This window comes from Anguilla rostrata, chromosome 4 (assembly GCF_018555375.3).
Source record: "Anguilla rostrata isolate EN2019 chromosome 4, ASM1855537v3, whole genome shotgun sequence".
In the NCBI taxonomy this organism is placed as follows: Eukaryota; Metazoa; Chordata; class Actinopteri; order Anguilliformes; family Anguillidae; genus Anguilla; species Anguilla rostrata.
The window spans coordinates 58,471,393-58,492,582 of NC_057936.1; the positions used below are offsets into that span (position 1 = coordinate 58,471,393).

The window sequence follows — 21,190 nt, forward strand, 5'->3', positions numbered from 1 at the left end:
CACATAGCGGCACTGTATGTACGTACAATATCGGCCACTTAAAATAATGTCCTCAGATTCTTCATCTGGATGCAGGAATGAAACCTCAGATGGAGCTGCTCATGTTGCTAATACTGAAAAAGAGCATGAAAGTACAATGAAGTCAATTCAATTAGCACGGATTGCTTTGGTCAGTGCCCTGATGTCATCGAATCGGCTTCCGGAAACTCCTGTGTCAGCAGAGGTCTATCCTACCTAACACTGAGGCAACACAGTCTGTTACATGAAAATGGTATGATGATTGATGTCTCCATCTACCACTGAATTTAAACCAGAAGACTTGACATAAGCGTAATCCTCACATAGCATCTTAGTGTGGTAGACATGCCTTTGCAATTTATTTCTAAAACTGAAAAATATAATACATGCAATATGTCCAAGTGATATTTCTGTGATATTACAATAGAAAATGGTTAATTACATTTTTCGAAAACACATAACCCTCCGGAAAGTGTCTATCAATAAATAAATAAAAAAATAAATAAAATGACCTCACCCTTTAGTGAAAAAATAACATAAAACAACAGGGCACTGGTATGGATGAGATACAGTATGTTTCACAGCACATATGTCAGTACAATGTTTCTTGGGTAGGTGCAGCTTATCCAGCTGATGATCTAATGTGATCAAAGTGACTAGTCAGTCATTCATTCTCAAAAAGGTTATCTCAATCTATTTTTAAATTGAAGGCACATAACTAGTTCCATGGTGCCCGCTGCAACACTATTTTCATGTTTTTTTTTTTGCTGGCTATGTCTTGTTGCTGTTCACATTCAGTAATTACTTGGTTGGCGTAGTCATAAATCAAACAATATATCAGATATACTAATCCTAAAATCTGGATAACTAGACACATAGTTCATCCAAGCATATAAGATTAGTTCAGCCTCAAAATAGCTTGCCTTTATAACAATACTCAACTAGGAATAGTAGACCAAACAGCAAAGAAAATAATAACACTGTGGTGCAAGTCACTGACTTGTCTCTACTGTCAGGATGTGTACAGAGGAGAATGGATTGATCCATTGGGCAAGTAATTTAATACTGTCCTTGGGCACATTTCAAAGTTCACTGGCCATCGTGTTCATGCTGGTGTCAATGAGACTTTTTGAAGTGGCACTGCCACAGCATTTGCTTGAAACATCTCATACACTGTACGTAGGCATAACATAAAATCAGAAAATGCACCATATGATCATGTACTCAATGAACAAAAGAACACACAGCCTCTTTTGGGATGTGTTTATTTGTAACAGTATTACATGGTGGGATACATAAAGCAAGAGAAAACAAAAATCCTCTAAAAATCCACTGTAGAATGTTGTATTCATAAAGATAAAAATAATGTGTAAATTTACATTAACAAACTGTTAGCTGAGGTAAAGTTAAAATAGGTCTAGAAATGTACTCAAACAGCAATGTTCCCTTTTTCTTTTCTTTTTTTTCAAATTTAGTTAGTCCAAAAATTATTCAAATTAAATTGGGACTCTGGCCATAAAATAGGAAGTAGAGTAGATGATGACAGGCAACAAAATTACCAAAAAAAGGTTGACGACCCCAAATGAAAGTATATAGACTGATATCTATAGTCCCTAGTTTGTCTTGAGAAACAGGCGTGAGACAAGTGGTATCTCCGTGGTTTCTCCCTTGTTGTGTTTTTTGTATAAGTCTGTTTGGATTCTATTTTGAGTCGAAAGAATGATCTAGGTGCTGACCATCTACTATGTATGCATGTTTGTGTGTGTTCTATTTGTCTGTATGTCTCTGTACGTGCGTGTTTGTGAGTTTTCTGCATGTTAGACAGCCCGGGAGTAACCCTGGATTTCTGGAGAGCAAGCCCTGACATCTCAGTCATCTCCCCAGTGTCCACTTCATGCACCTGGCCCTGAAGATGACACTCAATACTTTGTTTAAACACTTCAAACCTCATCAGGACCAAATAGCCAAGACAGAGGGGGCTTATTCCTGGCTGGGAGTAAGCAGGCCAGACCCTTTCAATCAGATAATGGGCCATAGAACCACATCCAGTGTTATCTTTTCATTTACCCAAGTGTGACCCCTTGTGATGTACAGAGAGGCGTTTCTAACTCGAACTCAGGAGACACCTGTGAATGAACAGCAAGAGGCTCTTGATGGAAACAGCCATTGCAAGCACCTTATGATATAGCAAAACTTTTCAGATGTTTTCAGTAAATCAACAACTTAACCCCACCCTCCCCAATTAAGTGCCAAACTTCATTGCTGCTCACAGGCCTGAGGCAGGCATATAGCCAAGCAGTGAAAAATGCAAATATATGCAGCTATAATCATAAGACACATAATGGGCGGATAAAAACTTAATATTGTTTTGCTAATAGCCACACACGGTCATTTACAATATTTCACATCCTTTCCCAATCACTCCTTGACCTGTTATTCAGCTTATTTGAATCCAAATTCTCAGGTGGCAGGAACTCTCTTTTACTGGGTAATTTTACTTGCGCCCAGAATATCAAAGTTGGAGTGATCTCCCATCTTAAGAAACCTTAAACTAATATGTGCTGACGCCAAAGACTGCTATGAAGTTAAAAGGGAATTGATTCTTTCAGTTAACAGGCAGCCATCTGAGTTTGAGATGTAAGCACAGACATGGGCAGCATTTGGCTTTGTTTGAGACAGGGTGCATGACTGAACTGAATCTTCCTCTATTCTTGATTTCATGTCTCTTAGCAACCCCCTGTACTGAGGGGCAGAGGTGAGTTAAAATTATTACTGGTCATAATTTCTGATGCGCTGTCTTCACGCCCCTGCTTGAGTAGAACACCAGCAGTAGCCTTCACCAGAGTAAAAAGCGAATTTGGGATTAGTTCAATCTACTACCGCAACGGCTGCTTTCACCAAATCGAATCCTGTGGATTTACATAAATATCACTCGCGAACAGAAAGCAAAACGACAAACGAGCAAAATAAACCATTGGGACAAAATGCTGATATTGCTTGGGTACCACCTAAAGTTTGCATCACTGAGGTCTGCCTATTTTATGCCGCAGTAGTCCCGGTGAAACAATGAACACTATTATTTACAAAATGAATTTGGCAAACCAAAGTTCAGATGCCTTAAAGCCATTTTTACCCTAAAACACTTATAGAGTTGACCCCAACGGCTCGATTGACTTATAAAATAAAAATTCCATTTCAATGTCTTTTTTTAATTAGTATTGTACAAAAGCTATAGAGAATGAACAGTTCAATCACAGAATCAGATTTGCAATATCCATGCCTCAGTGTCCACTTCAGCTCCCTTCTGAGTCTTTACATGAAGAGAAAATTTGGCAAATCACTCCTTGTGTCTTCAGCTAAGGGTTCACAGAGCAAGTCTTTTCTGCATAGCTCTCTAGCAGCAGACACTCAAACATAAAAAGAAAAAGAAAATAAAACATAATCCCATAAATGATTTGAATCCATTACTCCACTCATTGAATCAAATGACACATTTCATCTGCATTGTGATTGTGGCCAGAGGCTCCATTCAATCCTATGCAGCGACACAGTAATTCTGTAGATTTTTTTTTTATTATTATAGGAAACAATCTCTCTCTGTATGTGTTGTGTTGAGAAGAAGGAGGGAGGTGCTAATCCACATGGTCTCCTACGTGCAGCAAAGGTTGTGTCGGAGGGATCTGGTGAGAAACTACGTGTAGAGAAACTTTAATAAGGCTGGGTGTGGACATGGTCCAAAAAAAAAACAACATAAAAGAAAAACAGGTCCTTGCGGCTGTGGTTGCTATCTCATTGACAATAGAGGGATCCTTGCAGGCGAGGAAAGTACAGTACAAAAAAAAAAAAAAACAAATGAAAGAGAGAGGAAGGGAAAAATTTGTATCTCCATTTTTGATTGGGAGTCAGACAGTGAAGCGGCGTTGGCCTCGACAGGCCAGATAGCTCCACTGGAGAAAGGGCTGCTTGGAGAAGCCCAGTCGGTCAAGGGGAGACCTGTCGCAGTGGAGTACAGAATCCCACACACTCACACACACACACACACACACACACACGTGCGCGCACACACACACACACACTCACACTCTCACATATGCATACGCACAGCCGGGAGACGAATAAAAGTCTTTCACCTCCCGTCTATCCCCAGCACCGCTCACCCCTGTGCAGTGTTCCCATGGTTCCTATTTCTTCCCTTTGTTAATCTGGGCGTAGAGAGGATCCTTCCCCTGCGGATGGGAGACTCGCGGTTAGCACAGGGGGCACTGACACAGACACGCCACATCTCACACGTACGCACAGCCCATTTCAATGCCATGGGGTGGTACCCAAAAAAAAAAACAAAAAAAAAACATGAAGTGCACTTCATTTGCAAGAGGTCAAAGAGCACGTTTCTCTGCCAAATGATATTTTGAGTACCCCAGCATACCATATGTTAGGCCTTTCAAGCTGAAGGAGCAGAGGAGTAGCAAGGGGAAACGTGTTAACTGCTCACAGAAGGCTAGGTTCTCTGATTGCCCGTGCAGAGGGTGACATTTGCTTTTTATGTTGCGCAGGAAATAGGTTTCTTTTTTTCCCCAAAGTAAACCCATTCTTGTTGCTATGACACCAAGCGCCGCGGTTGTTTGGTACCATTACGTGACGCAGCACACAAACAGCACCAACGTACGCCGCCGAAGCGATGGAAATACTGTTGATTAATAAAGAGGCCAGTTAATCTCCGCACTGTGGGTTTCTTTAATCCTTTCCATTAAACCGCAGGCCACTGAAACAATTAGCAAAGATCAACCGTGTGGAAAAAACTGTGGGAACACTGGAGGACAGCTTTCTTTAGCCCACTTCCCCAAGACCCCCCTCTCCTTATTTCCTAACTCTACACACACAGACATTATACTGAATGTGGACTGTGGTGCTCTGCCATCTGATGTAACGGAGGACAGACTGAAAGGTGGTGATGCTGATCCTAAAACTCATGGGCCCTGTCCATTTTCCATTATAGTACAACCTGCAGACACCCTTCCAGAATGATTTGCAGAGCTAAACTTTAAAACAATGGCAGGGACTGTTAGGGTTTCTTACATGGCTAACTATACTTAGCACAGTTAAGAAAAATGGAACTGAGTTGAGATTGAACCAGTGTTTTAGGTGCTGTGTACAGTCACCTCCAAACTTAGCATCCTTGATGAGCTAAAATGGCTGTACAAGAAACAAAACTAACAGGGACCTGTGGACAGCCCTCTTCAGTTCAAACAACACACTTTCAACCAGGTCAAATCCAGAGACTAAGGCAGGCACTACAAAACAATGATTTTGTGGTCAGTCAACCATTTCTTGGCTGATATTTGAGGTATTTTTGAGAATTCAAATATAGCTCAGAATTTGCCTTGTTTATTTTAGTCTTCTTTGTTCATCAGGGGTGTGAATCATTTTGGAGGGCACTGTGTGTTGCCTGGTGGAATTCCAAGGACATTCACAAGCAAAATGCTCCGTGAAGTTGGTTTTCAGCGTGTTTTCATCTGGATGACATGCTCTGTAAATAAGATTCCTTAAATTCCCCGCCGTAGTAAATACTACAGTCAGCAGTTTCACTGAAGCATATTTTGTCATTTCCATGACTGTGCATGCGCGTGATAACCGACTGTCTTTTTTTTTTTTTTTCCTCCGGAGCTGCTTTTCATCTGTCTGAGTCCGGGATTATGGAGTTGGCACTCCTGAACAGCAGATGGCAGTAGTGCTGCTGCTGAGAAACACTAGCTTGGCTGAGAGGCCAGCCATTTCCCTCCTCCCACCAGAGGCTCCCGATGGAGCGACGTTCTTACTCATCAATGGCAGTGGAGCTACACTGGCACAAATGACATACACCTGAATTATCTACATCTGTGGGACCAATTACGACTACTTTATATATTCTTCCACACACTGAGAGCCGAGGCAAGTGCATCAAAAAGTAAGCCATCAATAAGCCAGTTTTAAGTATACAAATATATATAGATTGCTTCTGCATTTGGTTGCTTTATTATCTCCCCCCTCCAAAATCAGAAAAGTAATGAACACATGCTGTCTCCAGTCAGTTTAAGGCACGGAAGGAAAAAAGCTTACAATCTGAGGCTCTAAATTTAAGCGCTCCCACAGTCACTATAGAAACAGTCAAACCAAATCTAGGGCTGTTCGCTAACAGCAGCTAGCCTTGGCAAGTGGCCTGAGCAGGAGGAAAGACAGGATGTGCGCACAATGCAGCTGCAACTGCAGCCACTGCAGCTCTGCGGCAGGGCGTGGCCTGTGCGCGCTGCGCAGTCGATGGGACCAGCGAGGGAGGGCCAATCGCAGCGGAGCGCTGGGCGGGGCGCGGAGAGGAGAGCGCAGAGCAGGGGCCAGATGTAGAGCAGAAGGCCGCTGCCAAGAACCGTAACAGTCATTCGCCGGGACGAACGGCGACAGCTGGGCGAAAGATATCAGCTCCAGTCACTTTGCGTTACACGAGGCCCCGAGCCCCAGCCCGCCCCCCTGCCCCCCGCCCCCACCCCCGATGTCCCCGCATCCAAACGGGAGTGATGCCTCCTCCTCTGGCGTTTTCTGACACGGGAGAGAGAATGCAGAAGGAGCGGGCCAATGCCACACGCCACTGGCGTCCGCCCAGGCATCCCGTAACAAAGCGTTCCAGCCGAGCAGCGCCGAATCGACAGGCGAACCGTGAGAAGGCGCCATTTCACGCGTGCGACCGCGGGGACTTAATGCCATCATTCCGGACAAACGCTTTGGCTCCCTTGTCCGCAAACACACACACGTCACCCCGAGCGACGGGAAGGGGCCCCCCGTCAGAGGCGACGCTGTCGCGCGAAATCTTCGCCCCGCCGGCCCTCGCCGTCCTGCAGACAGACGTGGCGGGGGGGAAAAAAAAACGCTGGACTCTTGGCTTCGGGTTCTCCCCTTCCTGAGCACACCGTAACACAGGTGTCTGAAACAGCCCGGGCAGGTGCCTAATACCTGGTCTAATGAGCCCTTAATGACACAAGACAGTGCCATATGGATGGAGAGGAACGGTTCAACTTTAGCTAGGCCAGAGCTGAGAGAGCTCTCATACGAACCGTCCAGCGGCATTAGCGCGACGGGCTAAGCGGCATTAGCCGAGACGTGCGCAATTTAGCCGCGCTCGGTAGCCCTCGAACGGCGTCTCCCTGTCTCTGCAGCCCCCTGCATCCTGCCGCCTCGTGAACTCTGCCAGTGCCGTCGCCGTGCCAACGGCACGCTGCAGGCGCAAAAAAAACGCGGAACTACCGAGCGCGCTTCTGCCCGTGACCGAAGGGACGAGGGAAAGAAGGGACCTGCCTCACTGTTAGAACCCGTTATCACTGTACAGCGATTTTGTCCTCACAACTGAAAGTGGAGGAGGGAGTAGAAGAGATCATACTTAGCATTTCATCCTTTTGTTGAGCGTTCTAATAAACTGGCAGAGCTGGAACATGTCATTAAATGGGCTGTAATCAGTCAACACGTAGGCTCGGCTGACAGGCCAAGAGGGAAGAAAAGGCACTTACTGACACCTCTACAAAAGCTGGCAGAAGTTTATAAAAACCCCAAGAATGGCATGGGTTTGTTCCTGCGCCATGGAATGCAGCTCGGATTTGTACTGTAGCTGCTGCACTGTACGAGCAACCACTGGCTGAATATTCTGATACAGGCAAGAAAAATCAAACAGGCTCACGAAGACATATGGCTACCAAACTGTTCTTAAATATTTTCCAGCAACAGCTTAATAGATTTTTCCCATTATTAACGAGCAACACCATTTGTGCTACTTGGCATACAGATTAAAACAGATTAATGCACGCATTAAGTGCAATCTCTATGTTCCGTAGATTCAATGTGAATGTGAGAATGCAATTCTCCTGTTTGTAGGTACGTAGTACCTCCATTTTAATTGTAGCTGAACATGTATTTTCACCATGTACGGTGCCATTTGAGGTTTTGAAGTTAAATCAGGTCTGACGATGTTCTGATGTTGTCAGGCGTATTGACAGAGGTGGAAAAAACAACGACATTCTTGCAACAGCTGATTTCGTAGTACACAGAACAATCATCAAAGAGCTTAGATACTCACATGCCTCAGGCTGTTTGGGAGAGAAGAGACGTCCACACACAGAAAACCACGCACAGACACAGACACCGTACTGTACATACCATTCCCACACAGCACACACCCTCAACAATGCAAGCAGGAGCAGCAGGCAGGACAGGCAGGGGAAAACAGAGAGAGAGAGAGAGAGAGAGTGAGAGGAAGAGAGAGAGAAAGAGAAAGAGAGAGAGACCATGACGCACAGCCACAATGTGTGGGTCAGTGAAGGTGCAGACGGGTGGGGAAGGCGTGCTTGGTCAGCTGACGTCTACGTGGAGCAGGCCAACACGGAGAAGGGGGAAAAGAAGGACAGATACCTACCCTGACCTGCGCTATCTAGCTACCGACCTGTGGGCTGGGCTGATCGGCAGAGGGCTCTGCGGACGGCTCGCTGGCGGAGGGCGAGTGAGAGCCTCCGGCCTGAGAGGAGGATAAAAGGGAGAGAAAGAAGAGAGGGCACGGCTAAAGAGAGAGAGAGAGAGCAAGGAGGAAGCAGTGCAGGGGGCAGAGGGGCCGAGCCAAGGGCTTTGCCCCAGGGCGCGTGCAGCCAATCACAGTTCGCCGCCTCACACACGAGAAGGCGTTCCTGTCAGGCAGAGCCAGCTCTCATCGCCGCGTTAACAAAGTGTGCGCCTGTCAATCAAATGGCTAACCAGTCAATCAAATGAGCAGCCGGTCTCTCAAACACCCGACCAGTCAATCAGACACCCGATCGGTCGGCCAACTGAAAAGCAATGCGTTCGCTTATTCATCCGTGCAGCCATCTTATGTCCATCTATGGCAGGTCTTGTTTATGCAGTGTAATGATATTTCAAACCAAGGGTATCGATCTTTGGCACATTTGCACGACTCCTCGCTCATCTACCAGAAACGCACTTTTAATACCCTTTCTGAAATGGAAGTGGGGGTTTCGTTTGGGCCTCGAAAATGTGCCTCCATGTTGTAACGCTGGCCTAATTTTTTCCTTTTGTGTTGTGTAGCCATTTGTTTCGGGAAAAGCTGTCGACGGCACTGTGGCATTTCCGCAAGTGAACGAGCCCTGCTTCGGTGATGCTGATTAAAATTGCACTCCGTAAAAAAAACACTGAATAGCAGTAATGCCTCAAGGCCGTTCGATGACTCACAGACTGTTAGCGAACCCTTTCAGAAGAGAGGAGAGAGAGTGTGGGCAGCGTGACCGGGGAACACTGCTCTGCTGGGTGTGCTCCTGAAAAACCACTGACCCTGGCCTATGAACCTGGCGCCCTCTGGCATTATGTCATTTACAACTGCAACTGGGATCCAGGTGGCCCCCTGCGTCCCCTCCCAAAACATGCTATGTGCTACATGCTAACGGCCTACTTAGTGCTAGGCTTCTACCTGTAGGGGTTCACACGCCTTCACTTGCTCTCACAGGGATTATAATACACGGTACACAATAAATATTAATCGCCCCGGAAGGAATTATAGAATATTTTTCTCCTCATCGCACCTGATAAAACTCACTCATATAGAAAAGATAATGAATGATATGAGGTTCCAATCCATAGGTTGTGATGTATGACGCCTACCTGCCGGTAATTAATAACTCTCTAACGATCTCGCTGGCAGTTCTGTGGGCTAATTTAACGCATTGTTGGCCCGCAGTGTTGGTCAGCCATGGAAGGGGCTGTTTTAAGGAACGATCCCAATCAGGAGTGAGTGATTACCTGCACAGTTGGCTCTGTTTCAGCCTGCGATTCATCAACATATCAATAAAATGAGAGATATTTCTGTTTAATGGTTATCCTTCCATGGTCTTAGAAGGCCTGACCTACATTAAAATGATAGCATGGGACATGTAGTTCGCAGGCACCTGCTTTCCTTTCTCAGGCACTCCAACCGCAGCGACACTTCAAATCCAATCTTCTACTTATGCACTCTGATATTTGAAACGTTCTGTTCTCTCCCCCCTCCACTCGCCCCAGTGTGCCAATACAATTCGAGCCTCTTCATATCCAATAAACTGTCCCCTATTCCGCAGCAGCAACGGCATCTTCATAAGGCAAAAACTGTTCCCTTCCTCCAGCTACAGCGCAGAACTCCACGCTAAAAAATCCTCCCTCTTTCCCCAGTAACAACATATTCCAAACCTGCAATCTGCCCACCTATTTCGACAGTAGCATATTCTAACCCTATAATCCATCCCACACTTTCTGTCATAACATTTTACCACCCTACGATCCTTCTACCCAAACGAAACGCTGGGTGCCCGTTTTTTTTTTTTTTTTTTAGGAGATACTCACAGCGTCTTCCTCCCCGCTCCGGCTCGGGCTGCCCTCGGCCTCCCCGAAGGAGTCGTCGGTTGGGGGGTCGCTGGCGTGCGAGGCGGAGGATTTGGAGGGGGAGCTCTGCCGCGGAGCCGGGGTGGGGGCTGCAGGGAGCGAGGGAGAGAGGAGAGAGGGAGAGAAAGAGAGGGGGGGGGGAAGATGGAGAGAGAGAGAAGAGAGAGAGAGAGAGAAAGCGAGAGAGGGAGGGAGAGAGAGAGAGAGGGAAGGGAGAGAGAGAGAGAGAGAGAGAGAGAGAGGGGAAGGGAGAGAGAGGGAGAGAGAGAGAGAGAGAGAGCAGGGCTGAGATGCAGAAACAATACCCTTGAGACCCTGTAACTGGGTTACTGTGTTACTGCAATGCAGCCACTGAGGAAAATGGCTGTCGAAACTTCTTCTGGAATTTGTTAAATGACCCGATATTTAAATTCTACTCCTGGTTCAACTTCCTTTGCTAACTTCCTTTGACTTTTGCGTGGTTAGTTGGTTTTGTTTGGTCGAGAGATGTAATCCGTGAAGCCTGGTGCTTCCTGAGGAAGAGAAAGAGATGGACATACACGGAAAAAACAGGTGTGCAACAAATACCTTTGACACATATCACATTCTGGACAGCCTTGAGTGTCAGTCATGACATTTTCTGACATTTAGAAGAGCAATCATTCGGGCTCCACTCCAGCCAGACATGATGAGTGTTTGGAAGGAGATTCGGTCGGATAAAGCAAAACACTTTGCGACCGGGAAGAGTACAGATGGGCGAGTCTGATAAGGTAACACGGATTCCTTTCCCGCTCCCACACAATGCCGTGTGAGGACTCACTAAATGACACGTCAGTTGGACACAGACGGCATCCTCCGTACAGTAGGGGGATAAATCTCGCTCGCGCTCTCTGTGAGACGCGAGACATCCGCCCCACTTACCAGCCTCACTTATCAGTTTCCCCTCCCTTCTGGGCACGTTGATATTCCCTCGTACGTCTGGGCTGCCGCTCCAGCGCCGTACCGATCGTACGTCGGACAAATAAACTGACTCGGATCACAAAGCGGCGTCAGACCCGCAGGGTTGCTAGGCTACCCGGGCACGGCTGTGTGTGTTACCGATGCACTCGGGAGCGGGATTACCACCTCGTTGCATTGGGTGCGTTACGGAGGCCTGCAGAGTCAGTTTATCGCTCGGCTACATCCTCTACAGAGAGGACGGTGGGCAAACAGGAAAGACTGGCACGGGAAGCTAATGAACAAAGGAGGAGAAGCACAAAGCACATTTGACCAGATTTATCCTTCAGCTCTGGGGATCTAAAACCAATTACCCCCCGCATCACACCGGCCGTCGAACGTGAAGTGTTCCTCCGCACTGATGAAGATCTCACTTCTGCTAAGCATTAATTTACAGATGGAGTGGTCCACGCAGATCGAGCATCACTTCTCCCATGCAATAATTAGCACCACACCGGCTGAGGGATTGGAAACAGGTTGGTCTGCTCTCTCCTGGGACTAGCGATAATTATACCACTCCCAAACACCTCACAGGTGGTAAGAGCTTTTTTTACTTCAGTTCTCCTCGCCGTCACGCTGCGTGCCGTTATTCCGAACTCGGTAACGTTAAAACGCCGCCACGTTTCAAAGAGCGCCTCGACAGCCGCGTGGCAAGAAGTGGGACGGGGACACAGAGAAGCCTGTCATTTCAAAGAACCGAACAAAGACGGCAGGCACAGTGTGCAGCAGGTTCTCTAAGGCTCCCTACAGGCAGTGACTGTGTATGTGGGGGAGGGGTGCGGGAGGGTATGGGGATGGGGATGGGGGGGGGGGGGGGCAGAGGGCGGGTACTCACGCGAGTTGGTGGACGGCGTCGTGGACGTGACGGGCGTCAGGTTCATCTGGGAGATGTCGAAGTCGTCGCAGTCGTCGGTGTCCTGGGCCATGCCCACGCGGCTGAAGTAGCTGGAGAAGGCCTCGGAGGTGCAGGCCAGGCTGGGCTGCTCGCTCTTGCGCGCCGGCATGGCGGGCGGCTTGGCCATCTGGAAATCCTTGAACATCTCCTTGCTCATCTTCTGCCGGGAGCGGTCGGCGGCGTGCTGGGGGCTGGCGGCGGACGCGGACGCGGACGCGGCGGGGAGCTCGCAGGCGGCCGGCGGCACGGCCGCCACCGGGGCCAGGGTCTGGAACACGGCGGCCGGCAGGGGGCCCACAGTTTGCGTCGGCATGAAGGCAGCGGGGGGGAAGGCGCCCGCCATGGCGGCCCACTGCTGCTGGGTGGCGGGGAAGAGGTTGGCCTGGCCCCAGATCACGGGCTGGGCCCCGGGGATGACCTGAGCGACCGGCACGGGAGACTGCACGCCGAAGGCCAGGGGCCCCTGCGCCGCGAACGGCTGCTGGCCCCAGTGCGCCGGCTGGACGGCTCCCATGGTGACGTAACCTGGGCGACACACACGGGAGAGAAGCGTGCTGTGTGTCGCGGCCCCGGAGTCCAGCGGGGGGCGCCGGGCGCCCATGACGACTAAGACGAAACATCGCCATTAAAAACAAAAAAAAAAACACGGATGAGCTGCACCCGCAAATCTGCAGACTCTTTTCTTTTCTTTTTTTTTCCGCAGGGGTCACAACACATTAAACGGCGTGATTTACGTATCGCCACGAGTCTTCTGTTCTGCGTGAACATCTGGCGGGTTTGCATTTTAAATGGGAACACATCTCTCCCCCCCTCCCCCCGCTTCCCCCCTCCCCCCTCCCCACCCGTATCAGGGCCACACCAGAGAAAACAGAAAATGCAGGTCAGGAGAATCCGAGTCTACCCGGCGGCAGCGCGTTTCTGTTGACACAGGCTTTATCGGTGTGTGCAGGCCGCTGAACCCTTCCAGATCTGATCTGGGCTACCCGGGTCCGTTTCCTCCCGACACGGGCCGCACCGCTGGAGCGGAGAGATCGCGCGATCGCCACGGGAGGCTGGAAATGCACTCAGCGAGGATGTGAGGGAGGAGAGCGGCGCGCGCTGGGAATTACCAACGCCGACACCCAACACAGAGGCCCGGCTCAGCTATGACCAGTCAAGCAAACGCCGGCAATTTCCCTTCTTCCCCCGTAGCCGCAAGTCATTCAAATGAAGTGCGAGCGTTAGCGTTAGCGTCATCCATTTATAATACGGATGCAAAGATTAACAGTTTATCCATCTTGAGAGCACCTCCGAGTGTGAAAAGCACATCCGAACAAGCCGGCCTCTTTACAGGCATGCAGCACGCCATGACAAAATGGACTCCAGTTTTCAAGAATATAAATCCCGGCGACTCCCTCAGCCTCATCATGTCGTGAAGAAAAGCTTGAATTCCCGTCCCATTCCACAATACTAAACCATGAGGAACGCTGTACATTAACTCTCTCTAATAAAACCTACATACTGTATTACAAATTCCACAGTTATTAAAGAGGTTAAGAGTTTTTGCAAATAGCCGAGCCACAAAAATCCAGCTATTCCGAATATAATCACTTCTGATAATCACGTTATCTAGAAATGTCCAGTAAAATTATTTTGGGCAAGTTAGGTTCTGGTGAGCAAGTGCACTTATGATTCCAAATGTGTAACAGTGGTCAGGGTGCACCCGAGATTCCCTGATGCATTTCAATAAAATATCGCGCTGCAATTTCACATTTAAAATACTAGTCAATCTTTCTGGACCAGATGTACCGCCCACAGATGCCACCCGCTGCCCTGCACTTAGCAGGCAAGGCAACCCTCTTCCTGCAGAATCCAAAGTCTCTTATGATGAAACTCCATTAAGGAGACTGGCAATAAATCCTATGTGCACACTGTTTACCTGTCAGCTCACTAATGGAACGATTAACCAAAACTAGTTTGAATAAGCCACGCTTATTAAGGACCCTTTCAAAATGAGGGAATTTTATTCTTTTTTTTGTTAAATAAGACAGGCATCTGCAAAATGTACATTCATTTCCCACAAAGTAAATCCTTCGGTACATAGCCTGTGGTGATCAGCTATTGGCTGTATCCCATTGTGCTTAGTTTTGTCAGCCAGGATTAGTGCCGAGCCTCTGTTTTTTAGGTAATCTTCTCCAAACAGGCCAGACGGGGAAATGAGGTACAGTAGCAGCCATGCCAGCTCACTGTACAATGGCACGGCCAGCGCCTGTTTGTTTGCGAGAGCACTCAGCCGATTAGAGCGGAGCCCACAACAAAAAGACAATACCAGCCAGAGCTCTATCTGTATACTGCTGAAGCGCAGACACGCACACATAAACACCCCCTCCACACACACGTACACACACACGCACACACACACATAAACACCCCCCTCCCAACACACACGTACACTCACACGCACACATAAACACCCCCCTCCACACACACACACACACACATAAACACCCCTCCCAACACACACACACACACACACACACACACATAAACACCCCCCTCCCCACACACACACACACACACACACATAAACACCCCCCCACACACACACACACACACACGCACACATAAACACCCCCTCCACACACACGTACACACACACGCACACGCACACATAAACACCCCCTCCACACACACGTACACACACACACACACACACCACAAACACCCCCTCCCAACACACACGCACACACACACACACACACATAAACACCCCCTCCACACACACACACACACACACACACACACACATAAACACCCCCTCCACACACACGCACACACACACACATAAACACCCCCCTCCACACACACATACACACACACGCACACATAAACACCCCCTCCCAACACACACGTACACACACACACATAAACACCCCCTCCACACACACATACACACACACACACCACACATAAACACCCCTCCTCCCAACACACACACGCACACATAAACACCCCCTCCCAACACACACGTACACACAAACACACACATAAACACCCCCTCCCAACACACACGTACACACACGCACACATAAACACCCCCTCCCAACACACACGTACACACACACACACACACGCACACATAAACACCCCCCTCCACACACACACGCACACATAAACACCCCTCCTCCCAACACACACACGCACACACACACACACACACACACACGTGCACACGCTCACTCGCACAGACCCCATTAAAGCTCTCCTTTACGCTCAGACAAGGGTACACTTTACTACCTCACCCAGCAGGCCCGTCGCACCGGGAGAGCGCCTCGTAACAGGAGTGATACTGACGAGCGACTCAGCCCCATCTGCAAGGCGGCTTTCAGAGAGCTAATGCAGTAATTCACAGTCCCCAACTGATTATCATGCCGAACCCAGCGCCGGGCTGAGACAAGGTCGCGTTTACCGAGCCGTGCTGGAAGGCTTGCTTCTCCGCTACCTCATTCCCTCATTAAACCAGCAGGACCCGTTTCTTAAATTCAAACACGGTCCAAAAACACGTGGCTCCCATTTTTTTTTTAACCAGCGACGTATTCCAGCGACGGGCGGCTTTACCTGAGGGCACAGACGCAGGGTTGAAGGGGGCGAAGAGTTCGGAGGGGGGCTGATGGGCCATGGTGGGGTCCAGAGTGTTCGCTGGCGATGCGGGTGTCTAGAGGGGGAGGGGTTGGGGGGGGGGTGGGGGGAACAGAACAGCTCACTTCTCTTCCATGTTCGCACAGAAGTCACACAAACACCAGCCAACACGCAGTTCCACCAGTCTGCAAAATACCAGTGCGCTTTGACCGTGTTTAGATCGAACGCACATTAGGAAACGCTTTTTAACCTTCTTGTCTTTAAACTCACACATCTCTGCTATTCCCCTGGCGCTCACCGATGCCAGGGCCGTACCATTATTACTGGGAAACACGTCGGCAGGAGAGGGGAACTCACCGAAGGGGAGGTGATGTCCGGAGGGGTGGACATGTCTCCGAAAAGCTCTAACTGGTTGATATTCTGCAATCAGAGAAAGATTCAAACCAGCGTGTATCAGTGTACCCGTGCAATGTGTCACATGACACCAAAGCACAACTCACACATCTGGCACACGTCCACACACCCTTGCACAGGTGGGTACACTTCTGTCGCCAAGCAGACCAGCGACAAAGCGTACTATTAGTGGATGAGTCATAGCATGCCAATGGGATGTTAGGTTGATGGACTGTGATGAAATACCTACCCATGATTAACCACCGACGGTCTTCAAAGAACGGCAAGATATCTAGAAAAACGCTTTCTCTACCGTCGCGCGTAAAAGAAAACATTCATGTACTAATCGGTTTCACAGGGAAGGCGCTTTTTTTTTTCCTTTTTCATCTGTTTCAGCTGCATGGAAACAGGGAGAACATCCTCTATATATAGCGCTCTACATTTCAGGCTTTAAATATCTGATTACAGATTTGCATAAATGATGTTCCGGGTAATTCCTTTCGAGATTGTGAATTTCTTGGAATATTTTGCTTTTCTTTTCAAAATTTGTCCGTCATATATAGACTATGACCTCCTTATGTCATTATCAGATAATGGATCTTGGAAGCGTCAACTCTATAGCCTCGTCTCCTTCAGCGTGCTTGGATGTTCAGCCTTTTAGAATAAATGGAGCTAATAGGACGTTATTGCATTGTTACAGACTGCCGGCATAGCAAGTACCTCCCACCAAGAGAACAGTGTTCTCTAAGTTAAGTAAGCACGTTCGGCTTATGAAATTACAGAAACATGCTCCTGAGTGCTTGTTTTTTAGCAACAGAGCTGCGTGTGGTCAAGGTACAGCAGCACAGCATTAACCAAGGGACCCTTCCTATTTGCACTGGAGAACTAACCGCTGTTCTTTCCGCCATACCCCGGTCTTATTCCTTCCCTGCCTCAAAGGCTGTGATTTGTGGCGGGGTGACTGTGGAGCTGTGAGTTACTGTCGCTGTCTGCTGTGCGCTGCAGAGAGATTGCCTCGGCGTCCCCCCCCCCTCTCTCTCTCTCTCTCCGAGATAGCTTTGACCTTCAGGTCCATTTGAAAGCCTCAACAAAGACTAACAATCAACTGCCGCGCCCATCTCCATTCCTAGGGGTTCTGTAAAACAGGGAAGAGGTGCGTCGTGGGATGTTTTTTTTCCCAGGCTGCCCCGTTTTTGTCGGGGGGGTGGGGGGGTGGGGACACTGCGTGGATGGAAACACAATGGCTTCCTTTTGCAGTCTATTGATGGCAAGGTAGGGAAAATGAGTCGCCAGACTCGGGCGGTCGTGATGACGCTGGACTACAGGCGACGTCACAAGACTGTGGGGATCACAAAACAAAGTGGCAGTAGGGGAGGAGCTAATCCACAAGGCGTCACACGGGGAGTCTCTGGAGTGCTTGACAATGCATCTCAATAAAAGCTCAAGTGCACTTAGCATTTATTGTGTTAAGTCTCATCAAGCCACTGAAGGGACATTCGTCTCCTTCCCGAATGACGTGGGAAGGGTCAGCTGGTGCACACGCCCCCCATCATGAGGGGGGTGGCATCAGCCTTACCTCTGTGACCTTGTCAAGGTCCGCCTCGATCTCCACCAGCGTCTGTCCGTTCTGCAACAGCAAAGTGGTGTTAAATGGAGGGTGGTGGTGAGATGGGGAGGAGGCAGTAGGGGTAATCTCTACTAAAGGACTGGTCTGAGGACAGGTGGGTGTGTGGGATGGGGCGGGGCTGGTTGGGGTGAGGTGAGGTGAGGTGAGGTAGGACGAGGAGGTGGGTCGGGTGGACAAATACCTGTAGACCACACCAGCACACATGGGTTCACATATTTACTGACACTCAAACAGATATGATTTATGACCTTTGTATGTATGTACATAATCATATATATCTGTGACGGGGAATCAGTCATGTTGGTTCACCATCACATAGTTCTTTTTTCAATTCCAGTTTTAACAAAAAGCAGGTTAGCTAGACATGTAATTGTAATTATGAGAATATATATAATATCATATCTTATGTATTTTTTCAGATTTTTTCATATTATATGCTAAAAGGTAAAATCAGGTACCATGAACCACATCTGTTTTAAATGTCAGTTATTGCATTGTTGCACAGTCAAGAAACAGGAGCAGGCACAGGAAAAAGAGTGCAGGAAAAAAACAGCCAATCATATCAGTGGTATCAGCACACACACACACACACACACACATACTTGTATACACATACACACAAGAAACAGCCCAAAGGAAAAACAGTCAGAACTGTAACCTGACAACAAATAAACCAACTATTTAAACTCCATTCCCTGGTGTTAGCAATAAGTATGGCATGAGAGTGACTAGAAAAGGGATGTAATTAAGAGATGTCTTGGAGAGATATAAGGATTAATCCTAATACAAAAGCAGAAAGCAATGGAAAAGCATCTCTATGTATACAAAGAATTAGAAATTCCTCACTGGTAAAAAAACTACAGTATAATTAACAAAATGATAAACCAAATGCATCATGTGACTAGGCCTCATTCTAAACCACACCATTTAACCATACTCCTTGTCTCGGTCTGTGCAATAACTAGGCCTACCCCTTCCCCCTCTTTCCATTTAAAGGGGACAACCTTGACTTCGTCTTAAAAAAAAAAAAAAAAAAAAAGGAAAACAAATAAATAAAAAGGTGATTTGTGTTTATTGCCTTCCGTGGCCGGGACGGTCCTGTGCGGCTGACCTTGGGCGGCTTCAATGTCGAGCGCCCGGGCTCTCTGACTTAGAGCCCGTGTTAGGGCGAGGCACTAAATAAAACAGCGGCCAAATTAAAACCCTGGAGGAAGTGATTTATTAATCTGTTCCCGGGGCCCAGATGGCTGTGAGCGGGAAGCCTGGAGCAGGGGGAGCGAGGACCCGCAACCGAGCGTCACTCGTCATTTCAGAAACCGCCATCTCGGGCGGAAACCGCGGAAACCGCGGAAATGCCCGTTACTCCGCCTGTGCGAAGGGGTGGGGGGGTTAAGCAGCCATTTACGTAAAAGGCCTACGACTACATCCGTGGCTACCTCCGTTAGCGATTTCACCCTGGAAGCGGAGACGGCGAGCAGCGACCGCGTTTGTGGAACGCGGGTCGCCGTGCGGTCGACCCACCGCGCGGGCACGCTTTCCACGGACAAGCCGGTCAACAGCCTCCCCCCCTGCCCTGGCCATGACCGTCCATTCCTCCACCCGCGCACCCCAGGCCGCATTCCCTGCCGTACTCTCTCCAAGGGGAGACTAATTATCCACCTGCATGCATCTGCATGTATTTAAGGCAGCCTGCTTAATTAACATCATTTCCCTAATCCACAATTTTATCCACCGATCGCAGCAACGTATTTAAGCTTCAAAGGTTTTCAGTTACGAATCCGGACAGCTGGTGTCAGGATTCGGGGACAGGCATGTGTCATGTGACCTGTTCTGACAGCTGATTTGCCGTGTCGCACGGAGCGTTGTCATACTGGAATTACATCCCTTTTGTCACGGGGCAGCTAGTGGTCCGGGTCGGGACACGAGCAGATTACAAAACTATTCTGCAAATGGATCTGTCAACAGTGAAATCCGGGGGGCCATTGGTCAAAGCATTTGTAAGGTAATGAATGACGCCCGCGTAATGCACTTGGCAAAATCAGTAAACATTTCAGTTTAAAGCCAAACAGGGTCACCCTTTCACCACGACTGATCTAGTCATAAAAAATGAGTGTTTTTTTGTTTTTCTGAACCAAAGGTCCGGAGGAAAGATAACTTCCAGAGGCGCTCACTAATCACGCTGACAGGCTGGCACCTCTTTAGAATGCAGGCCCCCAAAAATGACTAACAAATCCAATAAAGCACAAACAGAGACAGGGGGACAGTCTGTGCTCCCAGCTGCAGGATTACCTGCCCACATATTGTTTACTCTGACTCTCCTCAGTCCTGTCTGCTTAGTTTACACTCTATCACTGATATTAAGCTATGGGGACCCCTGTGAAATATCTTCAGCTTAGACCTTCAATTAAAAAAATATATAAATCACTGAAAACAGAGCAGGAATTTCTTTTGTACAAAAAGAGAAGAAACCAGACATCTTATTTCTATTAACATTAAAACTGTCTGGACTCTTCTTTAACTCTGTATTGGCTCTGACTTCAAAACAAATATACCTTGTGCTTATGTTAAATGACAGGAACAAGATAAATGCTTGGTCTACTCAAACAGGAGACACACACACACACATACACACATGCGTTCACATGCACGCACACACACTGATTCATAGCACAAACAGATTTGGGTGACATGTTCAGCATGAAAACACATACAAAAAACAAAAACAGCAATCACTGAAGTGGCGTACTTTAGATGCAATAATACATTACAGATAGATTATCTCGATGGTATAACCCTCTTTAAATTTCTCACTAGCATACGGAGTGAACTTGAATTACACTTCCAGCCTACTCGTGATTGGAGATATTTTGTATTGGTATCAATGCTGGCACTGGTTAGGAGCCAGTCAGCAAGCCCCTCGAAGGATTAGATCAAATGTGGGCAGGGAAAGTGGTCTAAGTACAGATCATGTACAAGGTAGGGAGCTACAAGCACTCAACAAGCTCCAACTGAATGAACAGACCAGCAGTAACACCTGAGAAATGGAAGCCAACTATGTTACGACCATTTCAAGTGAGATAGCAAGGTTCGATGATCAAATTTAAAACCACAGCCTGTAGACAAATGTGACGCATTCAGGGAATGCAAGAGGATTGTGAATTTACATCCAGCAGCAAGGGGATAAAGGCCCACAGAGGTACACTATATCTTGAAAATGGTCAAAACTTGGTTATATTGGAAACCATATTTCC

At 48.0% G+C, this 21,190-nt stretch overlaps 1 protein-coding gene across 12 annotated transcripts in view; it reads right to left on the reverse strand.

Moving 5' to 3' along the window:
- Positions 1-1,266: 1,266 nt before the first annotated feature.
- The window catches only part of dab1a (DAB adaptor protein 1a), a 288,815-nt gene continuing 268,891 nt past the window's right edge, over positions 1,267-21,190 (reverse strand). For 8 of the 12 annotated variants that reach the window (XM_064333517.1, XM_064333513.1, XM_064333509.1 and 5 more), the window contains 7 exons: positions 17,889-17,939; positions 16,277-16,339; positions 15,899-15,995; positions 12,242-12,826; positions 10,393-10,520; positions 8,477-8,548; positions 1,267-4,244 (listed from right to left, as the gene is read on the reverse strand). In XM_064333517.1, coding sequence (XP_064189587.1) covers positions 4,200-4,244; positions 8,477-8,548; positions 10,393-10,520; positions 12,242-12,826; positions 15,899-15,995; positions 16,277-16,339; positions 17,889-17,939 — 1,041 coding nt within the window. In that variant the 3' untranslated portion in view covers positions 1,267-4,199. Of the gene's footprint in view, positions 4,245-8,449; positions 8,549-10,392; positions 10,521-12,241; positions 12,827-15,898; positions 15,996-16,276; positions 16,340-17,888; positions 17,940-21,190 lie in introns of all 12 variants that reach the window. The other 4 variants (XM_064333515.1, XM_064333521.1, XM_064333514.1 and 1 more) reach the window with 3 other exon arrangements.